At 49.3% G+C, this 19471-nt stretch overlaps 1 protein-coding gene across 1 annotated transcript in view; it reads left to right on the forward strand.

The window, feature by feature from the left end:
- Window positions 1-641: 641 nt before the first annotated feature.
- ATRN (attractin) overlaps window positions 642-19471 on the forward strand; it is a 181212-nt gene continuing 162382 nt past the window's right edge. Inside the window, 1 exon segment of the mRNA XM_065662241.1 lies at window positions 642-1038. Within this exon segment, the coding sequence (XP_065518313.1) occupies window positions 716-1038 (323 nt within the window). The 5' untranslated portion in view covers window positions 642-715.

The raw sequence follows: 19471 nt of genomic DNA on the forward strand, positions 1-19471 counted from the left end.
CCGGTGCTGACCCAGGCCAGGCCGCTGGTGGCTTCTTGGCTGCCTGGGCACAAGCTGCTCATGTGCAGCTCCCTCAGTCCAAGCCCTTTACCATGAGCAGTTTGCAGCCGCCCTTCCCCAGGCCTGGAGCACCGCACGGGGCTGTTGTGTCCCAGGTGCTGGCTGTTGTTTGCCTTGCTGCTCCTCACACAGCTGACCTCGGCCCATGGACCCAGCCTGCCCACCGCTGCAGGGCCTCCCTGTCCTTCAACACTCCCACCCTACTTGGTGTCACCTCCAAACGCGCTCCGGGTGCACCCGATCCCCTCACCCACATCAACGAAGCCATTAACCACCACTGCCGCCAACCCCGACACCACCGGCGCCCGCCCGCCGCCTTCACGGCCAGCCCGAGCACGCGGGAACACCCCCGGCGCAGTGGGGGGAGCGCCTGTCTCTATGCCCCTCCACCGCAGACCTGCCCTCCGCGGGGCCGCTCTCTCCACCCCACTCGCTGGTTGTGCCAGCGGGGGCGACCGGCAACCCCGCCGCCAGCGGCCTGCGTGCGGCTGACGTCATCGGCCGCGGCCCGGCGGCGCCGCCTGGCTGCTGCGCGCTCCTCCCGCCGCGCCGCGTCGCGTCCCGTCCTGTGTGTCCCCCCCCCCCTCCCCTTATCGGCCACCGTAGCGCGGCGGTGCCCGCTCGCCGGCCGCCGTCCCGGGAGGCTCCGCCGCGGATGCTCCGCGTTGTCCCGCCGCGCCCCGCCCGCCCCTTCCCGAGCCGGCGGCGGGGGCAGCAGATGGCGCGGCGGGGCCCGGGCTGGCGGGGCGGGAGGCGGCCGCTGGCGCTGCTGCTGGTGTTGGTGCTGCTGCCGGCGCTGCCGGGCTTGGGGCCCGCGGCCGCCGCCGCCGCTGCCGCCGCTGAGGAGGCGGCGGCGGCGGCGAAGGAATGCGACAAGCCGTGCGCCAACGGCGGGCGGTGCCAGCCGGCCAGCGGGCAGTGCGAGTGCCAGCCCGGCTGGGTGGGCGACCAGTGCCAGCACTGCGGGGGACGCTTCAGGTGAGGGGCCTGCGGGCTGGGGGGGGGGGACGGGGACGCGGAGGGGCGCCGGGGGTGTGTGGGGCCAGTATGGGGCCAGTATGGGGCGTGCGACGGGCACTGGGGGGGGGGGCGGGTGTTAGGGGCTGGGGAGGAGGAGGAGCAGGGGTTTGATGGCCCCGGTTCCAGCTGCCCCAAGGGATGCTGAGGGGAAAAGGGGAGGTGGATTCGGGGTCCGCACACAGCCCCCCTGTGCTGTGTGACCGCCTGCTGTGAGGGCAGCGGGGCCGTGGGTATGGGCCGGCAGCCTGCGGCGCGGGTGAAGGGGCAGGGGGGAGCGCACGGAGGGGGCAGCAGCGGTGTGAATGTCCCCGTTGGGGGCTGCCAAGGGGCAAGTCCGAGCGCAAAGAGGGGTGCGGGTGTGCGGGGCTGATCCGGGGATTGGGGGTGTAAAGGGCTGAGGAGGAGACAACAGCGATTTGGGTGTAGAATGGGAGCATGTGGCTGTGAGGGAGCAGGTTTGAGGGGTGACAGAGGGTGATGGGAGCATGGCAGTGATGGGCTGGGAGTGCACAAGGTCGGGTCTGGGGTGGGCAGGGGATGGGGCTGCATGGGGGAGGTGTGGGAGCAATGGGATGTGGGTGTCATTGGTGAGGACAGGGTGTTTGCACCCGAAGGAGGTGTTTCTGAGGGGACACTTTGGGGTGCCGGGGTTGCAGAGGGGTAACAGGGAGCAGTTGGGAGTTGAAGGGGCTGTGGCTGTTGGAGAAGGGGTGTGGGTGTAAGGCATGGGGTGGGTGGGGATCTGGGCGTGATGGACTGTGCAGGGCTGAGCCTGGACATGATGGGCTCCGATTGCGAGTAACTGGGTTTGTGTTGCAGTAGGTCTGGAGAAAACGTAGGAAGGGAGGGGATGGGGTAGGGGTTTGTATTTGAGGCAGCAGGGTTAGGTTTGGGGAGTGTATGAAGAGATGAAGGATGGTGGATGAATGCTCCATGCCCCATCCCTGGCAGTGCTCAAGGCCAGGTTGGACACAGGGGCTTGGAGCAAGCTGCTCCAGTGGAAGGGGTCCCTGCCTGTGGCAGGGGTTGGAGCTTGAGGAGCTTTAAGGTCCCTTCCAGCACAAACCATTCTGTGAGTGAGGACTGGTTTTGTGCATGGAGATGGACGCAGATGGGAGCAGTGAGGAGTGGGTGCTCTCAGTGGAGGACAGTGTGGGTGTGGGGCCAGATAAGGGAGAAAGACAGACGTGGGGATGGGAACTGGATCTGTCAGGGAGCAGTTGAGGGGGGAGAGGAAGGGCATGCAAGCAGGTGCTATGGCTGGGTGTAGGCAATAGGAGTGTTAGGGGGGTTTAGGCAAGCTCATCTTTGCAGATAGCTTAAGTAGGTGTTTGTTTTGGGTAAGGGCAAGTTTGGGAGAGGTAGATGTGGGGAGAGAAGCAGCATCTTAAAGAGGACATCTGGCATGTGGGGAGAGGAGTGTGTGCTGGCTCTTGGGGAGGGACAGTGGGCATAACAGGTTGGTGGAGGGGAAGTCCCTGGTGTGCTGGAGAACAAGGCCAGAGCTGGCAGGTGGAGGGAATCAAACAGGACAGGGGTGATGTGAGGCCCCTTTGCACTGGAGAAGGGTGATCTCTGGGCTCTCTGATCCTGGTAAGCTCCTTGCTTGCAGTGCCAAGGCCAGTTCAGCTGGCGATGGGATGCTTAGTTGGGTTGTGTGCCTGAAGCCTGTCCCATAGGATGAGACATTGGAAATGGTCATGGGAATAGGCTGTGGAAATGCACTGAAAACTCAGGTTTTCAGTGGAAGGGGCTTTTGTAAGCTGGTTACTTGCTTTGGTTTTATCAGCTGTGGCAGCCAGAGAGCCAGGGTGTTTGTGTGCGTTAGGTGAATTCCCTATGCAGGGCCGGTTCGTGGCAAAGAAGGAAATGGAAAAAGACTCAGTATTCTGGGTCGTGATTGCTTTCTTAGGGAACTTCTTATGGAAAGTACCAACCACCCTTCAGCGATGCGCCCTGTACATCTGGGGGAATGAATGCTGCCTCTATAAGCCCAATCCCTGGAGGAAGACCACTTTGTGTGCTTTAGGAGTTGAGGTTTCTATTTACTTATTAGTATTTATTTGACAGGCTGTAGATTTGTGTGTGAGCAGCTAATTTGAAAGGCGTTCTGTGTGGAAATGATGCCAGGCTAAGCAAGCCCTGGAAGTCGAATGTGTTTTAATGTGTTTTTTGTCACTGTCATGATAAGAATTTGCTTCTGGTTGATGGAGAGCATTGTGAAACAGCCACTTACCTGTTACATTCCTCAAGCGGTTTAGGCTGTTGGGCATTTAAAAGAGACTAGATTTGAATACAGGCAGAGGTTTCTTGTCTGAATGGTAAAATTGGTACTGCTGAGTAAAAGAAGAATTGGTGTATATGTGTTGCTAAAGGCCTTTTCTTTTTAGCTTCGTATCTATTGTTCTAAGGCTTCTTGTTTGTTTGTCACATATAATAATGGTCTAAAACGGTAACTGAAAACATAATGCATGTTTTTCTCTCTAGGGGTTTTACTTAGCTGTTCATTTATTTATTAGGGAGCTGTTTTTAAACTCGGAGCTCCCAGAAGTGCAAACAAGTGTGTTTAACAATGTTCAGAGCTCTGCAGCCACAACTTTCACACGAGTTTACTGCGTTTCTTGTCAAAATAGCACGGGAGGGTTGTTCTTTTGGTGCTTGGTTATAAAGAGCTTGGCTTTAAGTGTTATTAGATGCAAATGGGAAGCAGAAGGGCAGGTGAAAATTGTTTAGTAAGTGTGGTATGTTCCACATGCTTATCTGCTTGCCTGAGAGATGTAATTAAGTTTTGGCATGGTAATCTTCCTGTCCTGATCTAGATGTGCATGATGACTCGATTTGTGGCCTTGACTTTATTTACATTGAACACTGAGGTTGTGATGATACAGCTTGCGCTTCACTAACCTACTAATTCTGCACCTCTTCCGGTGTTAACAGTGAAGAATGAGCATCGTAGCTCTGTGTCTCCACTAACATCATCATATCTCCACTAACATTCTACTTGCCTTCTCCATTGAGAAAATCTGTTTATTTAGGCCACAGCCAGAGATATAGGTAACAAACCTGGGGTGGGCCGTTTTCTTCCTTGGTTCATCCCACAAAAGGGAGATCGTGTGCTGTTCTTATGTGGATGCGTAGGGTGTTTTTAAGCTCGTGTGGTGTGCCGAGACTTCTTACAAAGGAAAGGGCAGAGCAGAAGTGTACCTGCACGTGATCATTCTTGGTGGTAGGAACGGCTTCTGAGAAAGCATTGACCTCTGCACAGATCAGTGATGTTCTTGAGGGGGTGGAAGATTGAATTAGGAAAGACTCGAGGTGATTTTCTTGTGTTTAAGGTGTGCAACCAACCACCTGAGTTCTTTAAGGGTGAAGATCTTGGTTTTAAAGGAAGCTGAAGTAGAAAATAAGGGACGTGCCTGATGCGTTTGTGTTTTCTATTTCTGTACAAACCTCAAGCAGGCTTCTGTGCAGGCTGGAGTCTGCTGCAGGTCAGTGGCTTCAAGCTGGAAGAGGAGGGGACTGCTGCTGCGAGGCTGTCTGCTGGGCAATCTCCCAGTCACAGAGCTGCAGCAGCACGCTGGAGATAGCGTTTCCAAGCGGGGACAGCTCAGGAGCACCAAACTGGAGAGTGAACTTGCCAACGTTGGGTGTTGTGCAGTCAAAAGGATACCGCAAGCTTACAGACCACAGGCTCTTCAGAGTGCTTTCCGTAGCTCAGTGACACAACCTCTTGTCCTGCCTGAATTGAATTCTTTAAGCCAGCTGCTTCGTCTGCAGGCAGACAAAGGCTGCTGGGGAGGTAAAGCACAGCTTAAGAAATGACCACTATTTTACATAGATTTACTGACCAGAGACTGGATTCACAAATGCAGCCTAGTCCTTGGCTTCTGGACCATTAATTGTGTGTGGATTATGTATTTAGGCATAGAAATGGCAATTTGATATATGATTGTAGCTGAAAACATGTTCAAGGCCTGGTTGGATGGGGCTTGGAGCAACCTGCTGTAGTGGAAGGTGTCCCTGCCCATGGCAAGGGCTTGGAACCGGATGAGCTTTATGATCCCTTCCAACCCATTCTATGATAATAAACCACAAATGATTCCAGAGAGCTGTTTCTTGTGTGTAACAGCACTCCTTCTCCTTTCATGGTAATACTTTTGTGAGTGTTTTTTGAGGTGGGAGATAGAAAATGCAAAGCAGTGCTTAAAATGCAACGTGACAGTTGGAAGGGGAGGAAAAAAAAGATGAGTGTGTCTTTTCAACTGTCTTTTTATTAATTTAATGGAGGCAGTTATGGGCTGCTGATTGAACATTAGTAAAGAGTTGGTGGTTATAAAGTGTCCTTGGCCAAAGAATATTACAGTGAAGAGGAATTTTATCTCTGGAAGATTTGGGTAAATCAGAACTTGAGAGAGTTGCTGGCAAGGAGCTGTCACAGTTGCAGTTCTTCAGTAAATGGGAGCTTTTGGTCCAAGGGTGGTATGTACAGCCCTCTTGTCTTTACAAAGCTACGTGAGGCAGTTTAAGGCTTTAGGGAAGCCAGGAAACTACAGAATATATCCTAAGGATGTTGGCAGTTTGAACCAAATGAGTTTAGGTGCTCAAATTAGATTTGAGTGCTGCGTTTGTGCCTGGTGCCCCATTCTGTTTCTCTCTTTTCATTAGCACTTTATCATGCTTTAAAATGATTTTTCCCTTCCATATTGCTGTGTGAAGGGCTCGCTCAAATGTCGTGCACTGATACTAAAAGAATAAGCCATTCAAGTAGGAAATACTTAAGCATTATCAATTCAAAACAATACAATGGGGGAAAAAAGAATCTTTTATGTGCTTTCATTTAGTTCTTGGAAGCATTGTTTCCAGCTCTGGATTTATAATCTTGCTAGGTGTGTGCTTTTATATCTGTCTGACATCGCTGTTTCTGTGTATCTATATATGTATTTAAATGGCCTGTTCATTGAGAGAGAAACTCATGGCTAATATTCCTTGTGAGTTCCCACTGTTTTATTGTTTCTCTGGCTGATTTATTGGACAGTGATATTTTATTAGGGCCATTTTAAGAACAAAAAATCCCTGTGAAATAATTCAGCATTGTTGAAATATGTGCTCTGTTCGACACTTCTCGCCTTACACTGAACAGCCAGCATCAATATTTGACTTGCATGAGGCTTTGTTAATGTTTGCAAGAAGCTCACTTCTTACCATGATTTTTTCAGTCTGCTTTATAGCAAGGAGTGGTATATATAGTGGTAAACTCGGAACAGTAAGATAATGCGGTGCTAGATCCTTCCTGTCACCTCTGCTTCATGCACATCAAACGTCTTCAGCACTGGAGCATTAGTTACTGGAATTAATGAGCTGCTCATTGTTTTAACCTGTGGGGGAGAGAAGTGAGTAGCATCCAGCTGCTGTCTTCCTGCTGAGCGCTGGGACCTCCAGGAGTAGTGCAGGTAGAGGATAACATTGCTGTCCCTGACAGTTCCAGGAACACAGCACTGCCTCAGCCCAATGCCTCAGACTTGATGGTAAGCGTCTCCTTTTCTGCAGTGGTCAATATAAGAGATTTCTGTCTTGTTTCTCCATGACTGTTTAAATACTGGGGAGCAGCTGCCTGAGTCAGCTTAGAGGTTGTCAGACACTGCTCTAAATTTTTCCTTTATTTCAGAGTCTCAGTTGCTTCTTTCATTATGGATCTAAAATAATCATAGCATCACAAAGTGGTTCGGGTTGCAAGGGAGCTTAAAGCTCCTCCAGCTCCAACCCCTGCCACGGGCAGGGACCCCTTCCACTGGAGCAGCTTGCTCCAAGCCCCTGTGTCCAACCTGGCCTTGAGCACTGCCAGGGATGGGGCAGCCACAGCTTCTCTGGGCACCCTGTGCCAGCGCCTCAGCACCCTCCCAGGGAAGAGCTTCTGCCTAAGAGCTCAGCTCAGTCTCCCCTCGGGCAGGTTCAAGCCATTCCCCTCGGCCTGGCCCTACAGGCCCTTGTCCCAAGCCCCTCTCCAGCTTTCCTGCAGCCCCTTTAGGCACTGGAGCTGCTCTCAGGTCTCCCCTTCAGGAGCCTTCTCTTGTCCAGGCTGCCCCAGCCCAGCTCTCTCAGCCTGGCTCCAGAGCAGAGCTGCTCCAGCCCTCGCAGCATCTCCATGGCCTCCTCTGGCCTCGCTCCAGCAGCTCCACGTCCCTCTTGTGCTGCTGCCCCAGAGCTGGATCAGGGCTGCAGGGGGGTCTCCCCATCACACAGCAGAGGGGCAGGATCCCCTCCCTGAGCTGCTGCTCACACTCTGGGGTTGCAGCCCATCGCATAGCTCATGTCCAGGGGGTGTTTGTTGCCATCTTAGTCAATTTACATTTAATACAAATAACTCTGATTCAGATATCAAGAAGGGACTGAGGTTAGCTCTGTGCTCACACAACTGGCTTTTTCTTTTGAAGCATTCAAAAGAGCTCGGACCAGCCATGCTTTTATCGTGCTTCCTGATAAAGTTAAATAACATTTGGAATGCATGTGACATATTTCACTTTCCTGGCTTGTTCCTCTGAAGCCTTCCTGAGCAATCACATTTAAAACCATGAGCTTACTGTGTCTAACGTAAGGGTTTATGGAGAGGCATGCTGAAAATCCTCTATATATTGAGATAATGCTGCTGCTGACCAAGCTGTTGTATTATTGCATTAATTTATGATACCCTTGGGTGCTCTTTTCTTAAACAGCAGGTTTCCTTGAAGGATTTTTTTTTCCCATTTGTAGTTCCAAGCACAGCGCTTGGAATTACCTTCTTGATCCGGGAGAGCTTTGCTTTTTTCCTCCTGCACACAAATGTGCCCAGCACGTAGCTCTTCAGGAGCTCTTCCATCACATCTTCTAAAGCGTAGTGCAAAATAGAGTAAAAAGTGCAGAAGGTGGGATGGAGAATGATGTGATTTGGGAGGTGAAATGGTTTTGGTGGAGCTTTGAGTTGCTACAAGCTGGAATTCCCCCTAAGAAGGACAGTGACAATTTCATTGCAGTACTTTGTTCTTGTACAGCCACATGCCGACATCGGCCACTGTAACCACTGCAGGGCCTTAAAGCAGGGCTGGAGAATTTGATAATCAATTTTACAGCGTGGAACAGAGATGGTAATTTGCTATGTGCATGGCTTTGAATCAAATGCTCATTTAGTCACTGAAAGACTGAACCAGTAATGATGTTTGCTTTTTGTTTCCTGCTTTTGTTCCCTTGCTTTGTTTGTGGCTGATGCACATGGAGTTCCTTTGGAGTCTACTTGAGGCTGTAATAATGCCCTTCCCTCCCTTTGCTTCCAATAAATATTTATTTGACAGAGATGCAGGTTGCTGCGAGGGTTTCAGTGGATGTGCCTGTGATAACAGAGCATGGATTTGGTTTGTGGAACCTGAAATCCTTGGAATGCGCAAAACAGAAGGACTCTGTCCTGATTATGGCATTGTGAAATCATTAGGGTTGGTAAGAGATTGTAACTGCACACAGAGCAGCCTTCATGTGCAAATCTGATAGGCTAAATCTGGTACGTTGGAGCAGTGAGGGAGTTCTTAGAATAATCTGTTAAAGAAAATGGACTCGGTGTTTTGGCTGATCATGGCCTTGGTGCATTTCGCATGATGAAGAATCATAGAATCCCAGCCTGGTTTGTGTTGGAAGGGACCTTAAAGCTCATCCAGTCCCAACCCCTGCCACGCGCAGGGACCCCTTCCACTGGAGCAGCTTGCTCCAAGCCCCTGTGTCCAACCTGGCCTTGAGCACTGCCAGGGATGGGGCAGCCACAGCTTCTCTGGGCACCCTGTGCCAGCGCCTCAGCACCCTCCCAGGGAAGAGCTTCTGCCTAAGAGCTCAGCTCAGTCTCCCCTGGGGCAGGTTCAAGCCATTCCCCTTGGCAGAGCAGAGCAGCCCCTTCAGGCACTGGAGCTGCTCTCAGGTCTCCCCTTCAGGAGCCTTCTCTTGTCCAGGCTGCCCCAGCCCAGCTCTCTCAGCCTGGCTCCAGAGCACAGCTGCTCCAGCCCTCGCAGCATCTCCATGGCCTCCTCTGGCCTCGCTCCACCAGCTCCACATCCCTCCTGTGCTGCTGCCCCAGAGCTGCATCAGGACTGCGGGGGGGGTCTCAGCAGAGCATAGGGGGAGAAGAATTTGTATGTGTTACTGCTTGCTTGAGCAGTTTTCATGCTAAAGAAGTGCGGCTGATCTCTAAATCAGACTGTAAGAAGCACTCTCAGGACGCTGCAGGATGTAGTTAAGGTTCCTGGTGCTGCTTGTGGCTTAGTTTGGTAAAACAGGTTTCTTGCAGCAGCATCAGATTGAGAATTTTCAGTTCTCTGGCAATGCAGGAACAGGATTAGGCTGCTTTAAGGGTGATCATGCTAGTGGAGGCCATCTGAGTGTTTGAACCAAGGGTTTTCCAATATGTAAATTCCCTGTTTTTCCCTGGCGTGTCTGCTGAGCTCACGGTTGCAGATGAAACAGCATTGCTGTACACCACACATCTCGGGTGTGCGTCTTGCATGTCCAAACCATTCAAACAGGGGTCGATGCTTTGCGTTATAGTCCTGTTGGGGTGAAAATTAGCTGTAATGTCTCTTACCATTAGCCGGTGCCACTGCAGAGACTATTGCAGGGGGTGTAATGCAGCTGTATAAATCCCAGCTTTTCTATTATTTGTCTTCTCTTTCCATTTCCCACCCTATGTTTTTAATTTGCTGGCTTCTATAATGCAAAAGGACACAAAATAGGGAAGGCTGCTTTAGGAAAACACCCTTTTGAAGGCCTTCTTATTAGTCAGTGTTTGTCCTGCATGAAGAGTTCATACCCATCTCCAGGCTGGTACTTGTCTGCTCGAGGTGTAAGGAGATGGATTAGCATCTCGTTGTAAACACCTTCCATGAACTCATATGCAGAAGGTGAAAACTGTTTTTGCCATTCAGAAAATGGAGTTTGGATTGAGTATTCTTGCATTGTGAAGGCAAAGAATAACTGTGTCCTCAATTACTCTGCTTCTAAAGCTGTAGTAGTTTCCATCCCTGCTGTTTTGCAGTCATTAGTATTGCTACGAGGGAAAAAATTACACCTCCAGTGGATTTAGCTTTGAGTTGCTGTTGGTATAATGTAGAGCTGTGGATTGAGTGGGGTTTTTTCCCCCCCTATTTCTTTGTGCATGTGTCATTATATTCCTCCTTTCACTGTGTTATAATGCTCAAAGTGTTGCTATTGTGGCGCTGCTGCCAGATATTTTGCATGTAATTGCTTTATCTGGAGAAAACCCCGTGATTGATGTTCACCCTGAGTGCAGTTTGTGGATTTCATTGCCTGCTACGATTGAGGACGTGGTTGAGTTGTTCTAAAATAAACTTTTCAGCATAGTTTTGGGAAGGTTTTTTGTAGCAGTGTGCAGCACCTGCCTCTTTAATGATTCATTTACACCACTGATACCTTATGAATGCAGAGTGGAGAGTGTCATGTGGGGTTTATAGCGATGCCAGAGGTTAGGATCTCTGCTGGTTGCCTTTGTTACAGGCTTTGATATGGTGTGGAATCAGCAAAGGCATGCCAAGGGATAAAACTCCTAGTCATTGCAAGACCTGAGAGGCAGAGTAGCATAGGACTGAAGTGCTGACTGCGCAAGTCTGCAGTGAGGAATGAAATCAGGGAAAACTTCTGTGTTATTTCCCATCAACTAATTTGATGCTCCTAGAAAAAATATTCCACTGTATCCAAACTGCAAGAGACATTGAGATTGCTGGTCTGCTGTAAGTATTAGACTCATAGAATCCCAGCCTGGTTTGGGCTGGAAAGGACCTTAAATCCCATCCAGCTCCAACCTCTGTCACGGGCAGGGACCCCTTCCACTGGAGCAGCTTGCTCCAAGCCCCTGTGTCCAACCTGGCCTTGAGCACTGCCAGGGATGGGGCAGCCACAGCTTCTCTGGGCACCCTGTGCCAGCGCCTCAGCACCCTCCCAGGGAAGAGCTTCTGCCTAAGAGCTCAGCTCGGTCTCCCCTCGGGCAGGTTCAAGCCATTCCCCTTGGCCTGGCCCTACAGGCCCTTGTCCCAAGCCCCTCTCCAGCTTTCCTGCAGCCCCTTTAGGCACTGGAGCTGCTCTCAGGTCTCCCCTTCAGGAGCCTTCTCTTGTCCAGGCTGCCCCAGCCCAGCTCTCTCAGCCTGGCTCCAGAGCAGAGCTGCTCCAGCCCTCGCAGCATCTCCATGGCCTCCTCTGGCCTCGCTCCAGCAGCTCCACGTCCCTCTTGTGCTGCTGCCCCAGAGCTGGATCAGGACTGCAGGGGGGTCTCCCCAGAGCGCAGCAGAGGGGCAGGATCCCCTTCTCTTTTATATTCCAAATAATACGCTAAGAAATAATTACTTTTGAGACCACTGATGGTTCTGTCATCCTTTCATTCTTTTTGAGATGGAGATTAGGAACAGGCATATTTGGGCAGTTGCTTTTAGTTTTGTTGAAAAATTTGGAACTGGAGTTATTGTTGTACAAGGCACTCTGTTCGCTTTTGGTCCCAGCTGTACATAAAAGATGTGAACAGGCTGGAGAGAGTCCAGAAAGGGTCACGAAGATGATCCAGGGGCTGGGCAGTGTGTGAGGAAAGACTGAGAGAGCTGGGACTGTTCAGCCTGTAGAAAAGAAGGCTCAGGGAGACCTTGTCAGCATGTTCCAGTGTTTGAAAGCTGGCTGCAAAGAAGATGGGGGCTCCTTTTTGACAAGGAGTCCCGTGGGAAAGATGAGGGGTGATGGGCACAAGTTACTGCTGGGGAGATTCCAACTGGACACAAGAGGGAAATGTTTCCCAATGAGAACAAGCAGCCACTGGAACAACCTCCCCAGGGAAGTGTTGACTCCGCAATGCTGGGCACTTAAGACTGGGCTGGACAGGGCTGGACCATCTGGTGTAGGTGATGCTTTGCGTAGAAAGGTTGGACCAGATGATCCTTGAGGTCTTTCCAACATGGGATTCATGGATTCTGTGATGCTATGATACACCCTCTATTTCCATATGCACTTATTTATAGGTACTGCCTGCTTGCTTAACAGTATGTTAGTGCCCTTTTGTTAACTGATTGATTTATTCCATTCAGACACGTAACAGGCACATCTTTAAATCTGGGTCACTTGATGTCTGTTTCTCACAAGCACAGGTTGCATCCATTCGTTCAAGTGAGTGGTTTTCATTTTGGGAATGGGAATGGGTGTTTAACTGTGCCCTTGTTCAACTTTGGGAGAATGAATCATTTTGAGGAGGTGTTGAAGTGGTTCAGAGTCAGAAACAGAACTTGACTTCCCGCCTATGCACATGCATCCTAAAAAATCCATAGAATGTTGCTGGAAGTTATCTATATACATTTTTACCAGTGGATATTGCAGATATTAACTTAGAATCATGGAATCATTTAGGGTGAAAAAGACCTTAAAGAAGATTATTTTACCTAAATTTTTATAGTGAGCCCAAAGAAAACTTGGAGCTCTGTAACACAACATTAAAATAGTAATTCTTGGATCATTTGCAGCTATTCTCAGTAACCTGAACTCTTGATTTCTGGGGCAGCAGCAGATATCTCAATACGTGTGTAATTCCCTAATGCAAATGGTGTAAAAATTTCTCTGCAGGTTTGGTGTTTGCATGTGAAAGGATGGGGATTTGGATTGCTGGTGGAAAACAGGAATGTGTGATCCAGCTGAAAAAGATGTGACTTCATAGAGTGTAATGTTTCCAATGCCACCTAATGAAGAATAGAAAGGGGGTAAGAGGATGTAAGTCCTGAAAAGGTGAAGGGAATGAATGAATGAATGAACTGCCCAATGTTGGCATGCTGGTTGGTTTTGTTACTCTGGAGAGGGGCTTTGGGCAAGGGCCTGTAGGGCCAGGCCAAGGGGAATGGCTTGAACCTGCCCGAGGGGAGACTGAGCTGAGCTCTTAGGCAGAAGCTCTTCCCTGTGAGGGTGCTGAGGCGCTGGCACAGGGTGCCCAGAGAAGCAGTGGCTGCCCCATCCCTGGCAGTGCTCAAGGCCAGGTTGGACACAGGGGCTTGGAGCAAGCTGCTCCAGTGGAAGGGGTCCCTGCCCGTGACAGGGGGCTGGAGCTGGATGGGCTTTAAGGTCCTTTCCACCCAAACCAGGCTGGGATTCTGTGATTTTATGACTGCTCAAATCGAAGTCTCTGCAGGGCTTTGGTTGCTGTGGGTAGGCTTCTGGAGAAGAAAATGTGGGTTCCCCTTACGTGATGCCATCTGGAAAGGAGGTGTCATCTGTTCTGGTAGCCTGAATATAGAGAGCAGCTTTTTGTCTTTGTCCATGTTTCCTGGTTAAGTCTTTTCCAAGCAAAGATACTTGGATATTATATTGTTGTTAGTTGTGGGAGTGTCTCCTCTGATAGACAAGGATGGTATCACAGGCAGTGGTGCTTCCCCCAGCTCCTCAGTCCTGCCGAATTCCAAGGACCACTGTATCAGTTCATTTGTGTTTTACTTCGAAGATGTTTGGGGTGAAGCTGTCACATTCATTGTGCATGATTCCCTTGAGTGTAAAGGACCACGTAACTCGAGGAATCAAGCAGAAGTATGGTTCACCATCTAGTCTTCATGGTTTGGTTTCCTCATACATGAAATAAGGACAAGTTAGATGCTTTAAAGATGTCCTGATGATGATGCTCTTTAAGTAAGAATTTTGAGGTTTAAAAGCATTTTGAAAGGCAGTTTTGTGTGTCAAGTGGTATCCAACTTGTCTATTCTGAGAATTCCACTGTCCTATAGAAGAAATGTCATTAATGTTACTATAAATATGCCTAGATCATCTTCACTTATGAAAAAGGATACTGTGTGTTGAAAGTGACGAAGTTCAAATGTGATCTCAATTCCCCCATTCAGTGTTCCCAGGAATTTGTCATGTGGAATTGCAAGCAAGATAAGCCACTTTGAGAACATCATGTTATCTGATCAAAGCTGGTCAAGGCGTCAGGTATCTTTAGAGCCTGAGGTTTGCTTGTTTTCAAGACAAGATTTGTATGTATGAGAGGAGGCATGAGATGAGATATTGTGCTGAAGAACACATGCTTTTGCTGTACTCCTGGCCTCCTAAAACCCACGGATCTTTCCGCATTGCAAGGCAGCTAGGACAGAAACACGGTGAAACATCAATGCAGATGTGAAGTTATAGTGGCTTACCCTAAAAACTGTATGCATTAAGCTGTATTTTACCATGAGGTTCACCAAAGCTGGTGAGATCTTGCAGGAGGTGCACTGCAGCTGATGCTGTCTATGTGCAGGCTTTATGCAGCCTTTGAGTCAGGAGCTGTGTTTCTGTAATCTCTTGAAGAAGGGTTTGAGATCTTCTCTTTACACCACGTGTGAGGAGGAGGGAAGGATGCTCTGCCCCTGTTGTTCTGCAGATCCAAACTGTGGTTTGGAAATGGTGGTACAGAATGAGCTTCCCCTTGGAGAGGGGCTCTTCATCAGGGACTGTAGTGATAGGAAAAGGAGTGTTGGGCTCAAAGTGAAACAGGGGAAGTTTGGGTCAGAGATAAGGAAGAAGTTCTTTATGGTGAGGGTGCTGAGGCTCTGGCACAGGGTGCCCAGAGAAGCTGTGGCTGCCCCATCCCTGGCAGTGCTCAAGGCCAGGTTGGACACAGGGGCTTGGAGCAAGCTGCTCCAGTGGAAGGGGTCCCTGCCCGTGGCAGGGGTTGGAGCTGGAGGAGCTTTCAGGTCCCTTCCAACCCAAACCAGGCTGGGATTCTGAGATTCCCTTCTCTGCAGACCCTGATTCTGTAGCTTTATCTGAAAAGAGATTTATTTTTCTCTCTGTTGAGGCTGGAGAACAGGAGAAGGTGGCTCCTGGAAAGGGTTTCCTTGCTTTTACCTGTAGATTTGAAGAAGTAATTCTGTAGGAGACAGCTATGTAAGTGTCTATTGATTTCTGTTTTCACTTTATTTTCTTATACATCTTCTATTGATTTAAAGTTATGATGTAGCCATGGGCATCAGCAAATTTGCAAAAGCTTGAGTACTTCATGGCATGGCTTTGTGGGGTCCCCTTTGGGCTGTCTTGCTTTTCTGCAGCAAGGTGAATAAATAAGTGAACGACTGTCATTCACTGAAGGAAACCTCCCTGTTCAGGAGGAGTAGGAAGATTACAGGATGCTGTAGACACAACAGGAGTAGAATCATAGAATCGCAGCCTGGTTTGGATTGGAAGGGAGCTTAAAGCTCCTCCAGCTCCTACCCCTGCCACGGGCAGGGACCCCTTCCACTGGAGCAGCTTGCTCCAAGCCCCTGTGTCCAACCTGGCCTTGAGCACTGCCAGGGATGGGGCAGCCACAGCTTCTCTGGGCACCCTGTGCCAGCGCCTCAGCACCCTCCCAGGGAAGAGCTTCTGCCTAAGAGCTCAGCTCAGTCTCCCCTCGGGCAGGTTCAAGCCATTCCCCTTGGCCTGTCCCTGCTGGCCCTTGTCCAAAGCCCCTCTCCAGTAGCTGATTGATGAAGGCCACTATCGATACTGGAGGATGTAAACCACTGTGAAGTTCCTCTGGCATCTTTGTCATATTTGAATAAGAAAAAACTCCAATTTTGAGGCTAAAAAGTATTGTGTTGAATTTTTAGGTTCTCCTAATTCACACATGTGATAAGAGTAGTACAAGGCGCTGAGGCTAACGAACAGACTGAGAATTGGGAGCCTGTTGGGAGTCTAGGCTGTTGATGGACTTGTGATGGGCTAAAGATTAACAGCAGGTCAGGACTGTGATTTGGCACAAGATGCTTTCCCCTTTCATCTCCAATTAAATCAAAAACCCCTGATAGCTATAATTTTAGTGGGGTTAAGTATATACACACATACACATATATCTCTCTCTTGAGTGACTCCCTGGCATCCTGACATTCCTTTCTGCTAATGGCTTGGAGTGGGAATCACTTTGTAGTTAAAAGTCTTTTTCTAAGCTTTTCCCTTGGTTATGCATGTTCATTATTGGCTCTGTAATTAGAATCATAGAATAGTCAGGGTTGGAAAGGACCTCAAGATCATCCAGTTCCAACCCCCTGCCATGGGCAGGGACACCTCACACTAAACCATCCCACACAAGGCTTCATCCAACCTGGCCTTGAACACTGCCAGGGATGGAGCACTCACAACCTCCCTGGGCAACCCATTCCAGTGCCTCACCACCCTCACAGGAAAGAATTTCCTCCTTAGATCCAATCTAAACTTCCCCTGTTTCAGTTTGAACCCGTTACCCCTTGTCCTGTCACTACAGTCCCTGATGAAGAGTCCCTCCCCAGCATCCCTATAGGCCCCCTTCAGGTACTGGAAGGCTGCTATGAGGTAATATGGGGTAAAGTCTTTAAAAACAAACTCTGGGCAATTTTGCCCCTGATTACTCTTGTGTTCTGTTTGGAGTGAAAATACAGGAGTGAGAAGTTCCTAATTTTAATTGTTGGGATGTTCTTTTGGCAGTTACCTCAGTGCCTGTTACGTGTAACACACTTGTAGGTAAAGCTCTGTGTTCCTTTGGTATGGAATTAAAATAGTGTGCAGGCACTTGATGTTACTTAGTATTCTGTATTGTGTTTAAGTGAAGGAGCTACGGAGGTGAGAAGACCAGGTCAGCAGCATGAAGCAGTTGTCCAGAGTAGTTTTGATTTATATAACGTGAAGTATATCATGTATCATCTCATCCTATCATCTTGTTAGCAAAGGTCTTACTGATTATACAATAAAGGATCTTAAAGACACACTTGCTGGCTCTGATGTTGTTTGAGACTTGCATATACACATGAGCTAACCCCAGATTTCTGCATTTTGAAATTAAATCTTGATTGGGATCTAAACATGAAGTAAAATGTTTTTCAGTTGCCTTTCATAGAATCACAGAATAGTCAGGGTTGGAAAGGACCTCAAGATCGTCCAGTTCCAACCCCCCTGCCATGGCCAGGGACACCTCACACTAAACCATCCCACACAAGGCTTCCTCCAACCTGGCCTTGAACACTGCCAGGGATGGAGCACTCACAACCTCCCTGGGCAACCCATTCCAGTGCCTCACCACCCTAACAAGAAAGAATTTCCTCCTTATATCCATGGAATGCATGGGAGGTGACCATGCTAAAAGAGACACTGAGCATTTTAGGTGACTGAAGCTAGGTGATGGCAATATGCCTCTTCAGCCTTATTTCATCTGTAGGAGCTCAGCGTGTGCAGATGAAACATTGCTTTCAGGGGAGACCTTAGAGCAGCTCCAGTGCCTAAAGGGGCTGCAGGAAAGCTGGAGAGGGGCTTGGGACAAGGGCCTGTAGGGCCAGGCCAAGGGGAATGGCTTGAACCTGCCCGAGGGGAGACTGAGCTGAGCTCTTAGGCAGAAGCTCTTCCCTGGGAGGGTGCTGAGGCGCTGGCACAGGGTGCCCAGAGAAGCTGTGGCTGCCCCATCCCTGGCAGTGCTCAAGGCCAGGTTGGACACAGGGGCTTGGAGCAAGCTGCTCCAGTGGAAGGGGTCCCTGCCCGTGGCAGGGGTTGGGACTGGAGGAGCTTTAAGGTCCCTTCCAACCCGAACCAGGCTGGGATTGTATGAAACCAGTGAGTGCAAACTCACTGCAGCAAGTTGCAACAGGACTGAAACTGGGGAAGGGAAATCACTGTGCATTGCTTAGTCTGGTATATATTTTCATTTTAATCTTTTTATTCCCCAAGTCATGGTTTGCACCTTGACCTCCCTGTATTTTCAGTGATGGTTCACTTCAGGAACCTGTAGCACACTTCCCTCTGCAATTGAATGAATGCAGGCTGGAGTTACAGCATTGATTTATGATGCGATTAACTGCATTGATGCCTAATTGATTCAGTACAAGTAGGTACTTTGCAGCCCTTGTAGACTGAGGCTGAGCTGTTGTCAGCCTTCTGATGCAAATCAGAGCCTGAGATGTCAGTCTCGAGCTTGTCTGAGAGCGCTGTTTTCCACACCAGTGTTCTGGAGAAGGCAGAGTCTGACTGTTAAACTGCAGAGCTCATCCCAAGTGCTGGAAATGGGAACGTGGTACATATGGATACATATCGTATTACTTATTTGTACGGAGGGAGTACGTAGGAGTCCTAGTCATAACATTGGATTGTGTTCCCCCTAAAATAGTCCATGTTGTACTTCCTTTATGATTATTTGTACCGACGGGATTCACATTCTCTGCTTCAAATCTGATTTTGTGCCTTTTTCATTGCTACTCTTTCTTATATTGGTGCTTTGGTTAGGTTTCCAGAAGTTGTGTTATATCCTTTATGTCCTTAATTCACTTTAAAACATCTTTCTGCCATGTAATTATAATGGAACTGTGCCTTTGGGTACTCATAGCCTTTTAAGAGCAGTTTTAATAATAGTGGGGGTGAAGAGCTGGTCATTGAAAGTAACATTAGTTGAGTCTTTGGACTGCGTAGTAGTGATGTGGGGTGTCTATTTAGAAGGGAGTAGTTGCAGGAAAGATAATCTGTGTATCTACAGACCTGTCAATCTGACCTTGGGAGCAAATGAGGCTTTCAAGCATGTTAAAGGCAGGAATGGTTGGAGATGGACAGAGATGACTGGATAATTTGCAAGGGCTGCATCCAAAGGAGCGTGACCAGCAGGTCGAAGGAGGTGATTCTGCCCCTCTACGCTGTTCTCTTGAGACCTCACCTGGAGCATTGTGTGCAGTTCTGGTGTCCTCAACATAAAAAGAACATGGAAATGCTGGAACAAGTCCAGAGGAGGCCACGAGGATGATCAGGGGCTGGAGCACCTCCCGTATGAAGACAGGCTGAGGAAGTTGGGGCTGTTCAGCCTGGAGAAGAGAAGGCTGCGTGGAGACCTCATAGCAGCTTCCAGTACCTGAAGGGGGCCTATAGGGATGCTGGGGAGGGACTCTTCATCAGGGACTGTAGTGACAGGACAAGGGGTAACGGGTTCAAACTGAAACAGGGGAAGTTTAGATTGGATCTAAGGAGGAAATTCTTTCCTGTGAGGGTGGTGAGGCACTGGAATGGGTTGCCCAGGGAGGTTGTGAGTGCTCCATCCCTGGCGGTGTTCAAGGCCAGGTTGGACGGGGCTTGGAGCAACCTGCTCTAGTGTGAGATGTCCCTGCCCATGGCAAAGGGGGGTTGGAACTGAACGATCTTAAGGTCCTTTCCAACCCAAACCGTTCTATGATTCTATGCTATTTTAAACAAAATATGTCTTTTGCAAGAGTGCTAATGATACATGTGGGGGGTGATGTTCTTTAAGCACTGAGACTGAAGGCATCTATAACAGAAATGCTCTCTGGACTTTGAAAGCCCATTTGATTCAGTGGCACCTGGAGGGTTATTGAAATGCGTGACCCTACGTGACGTATGGAGAACTTTTCCCCTTTGGTGTGGAAGCCAGGAAAAATAG

This window comes from Lathamus discolor, chromosome 1 (assembly GCF_037157495.1).
Source record: "Lathamus discolor isolate bLatDis1 chromosome 1, bLatDis1.hap1, whole genome shotgun sequence".
In the NCBI taxonomy this organism is placed as follows: domain Eukaryota; kingdom Metazoa; phylum Chordata; class Aves; order Psittaciformes; family Psittacidae; genus Lathamus; species Lathamus discolor.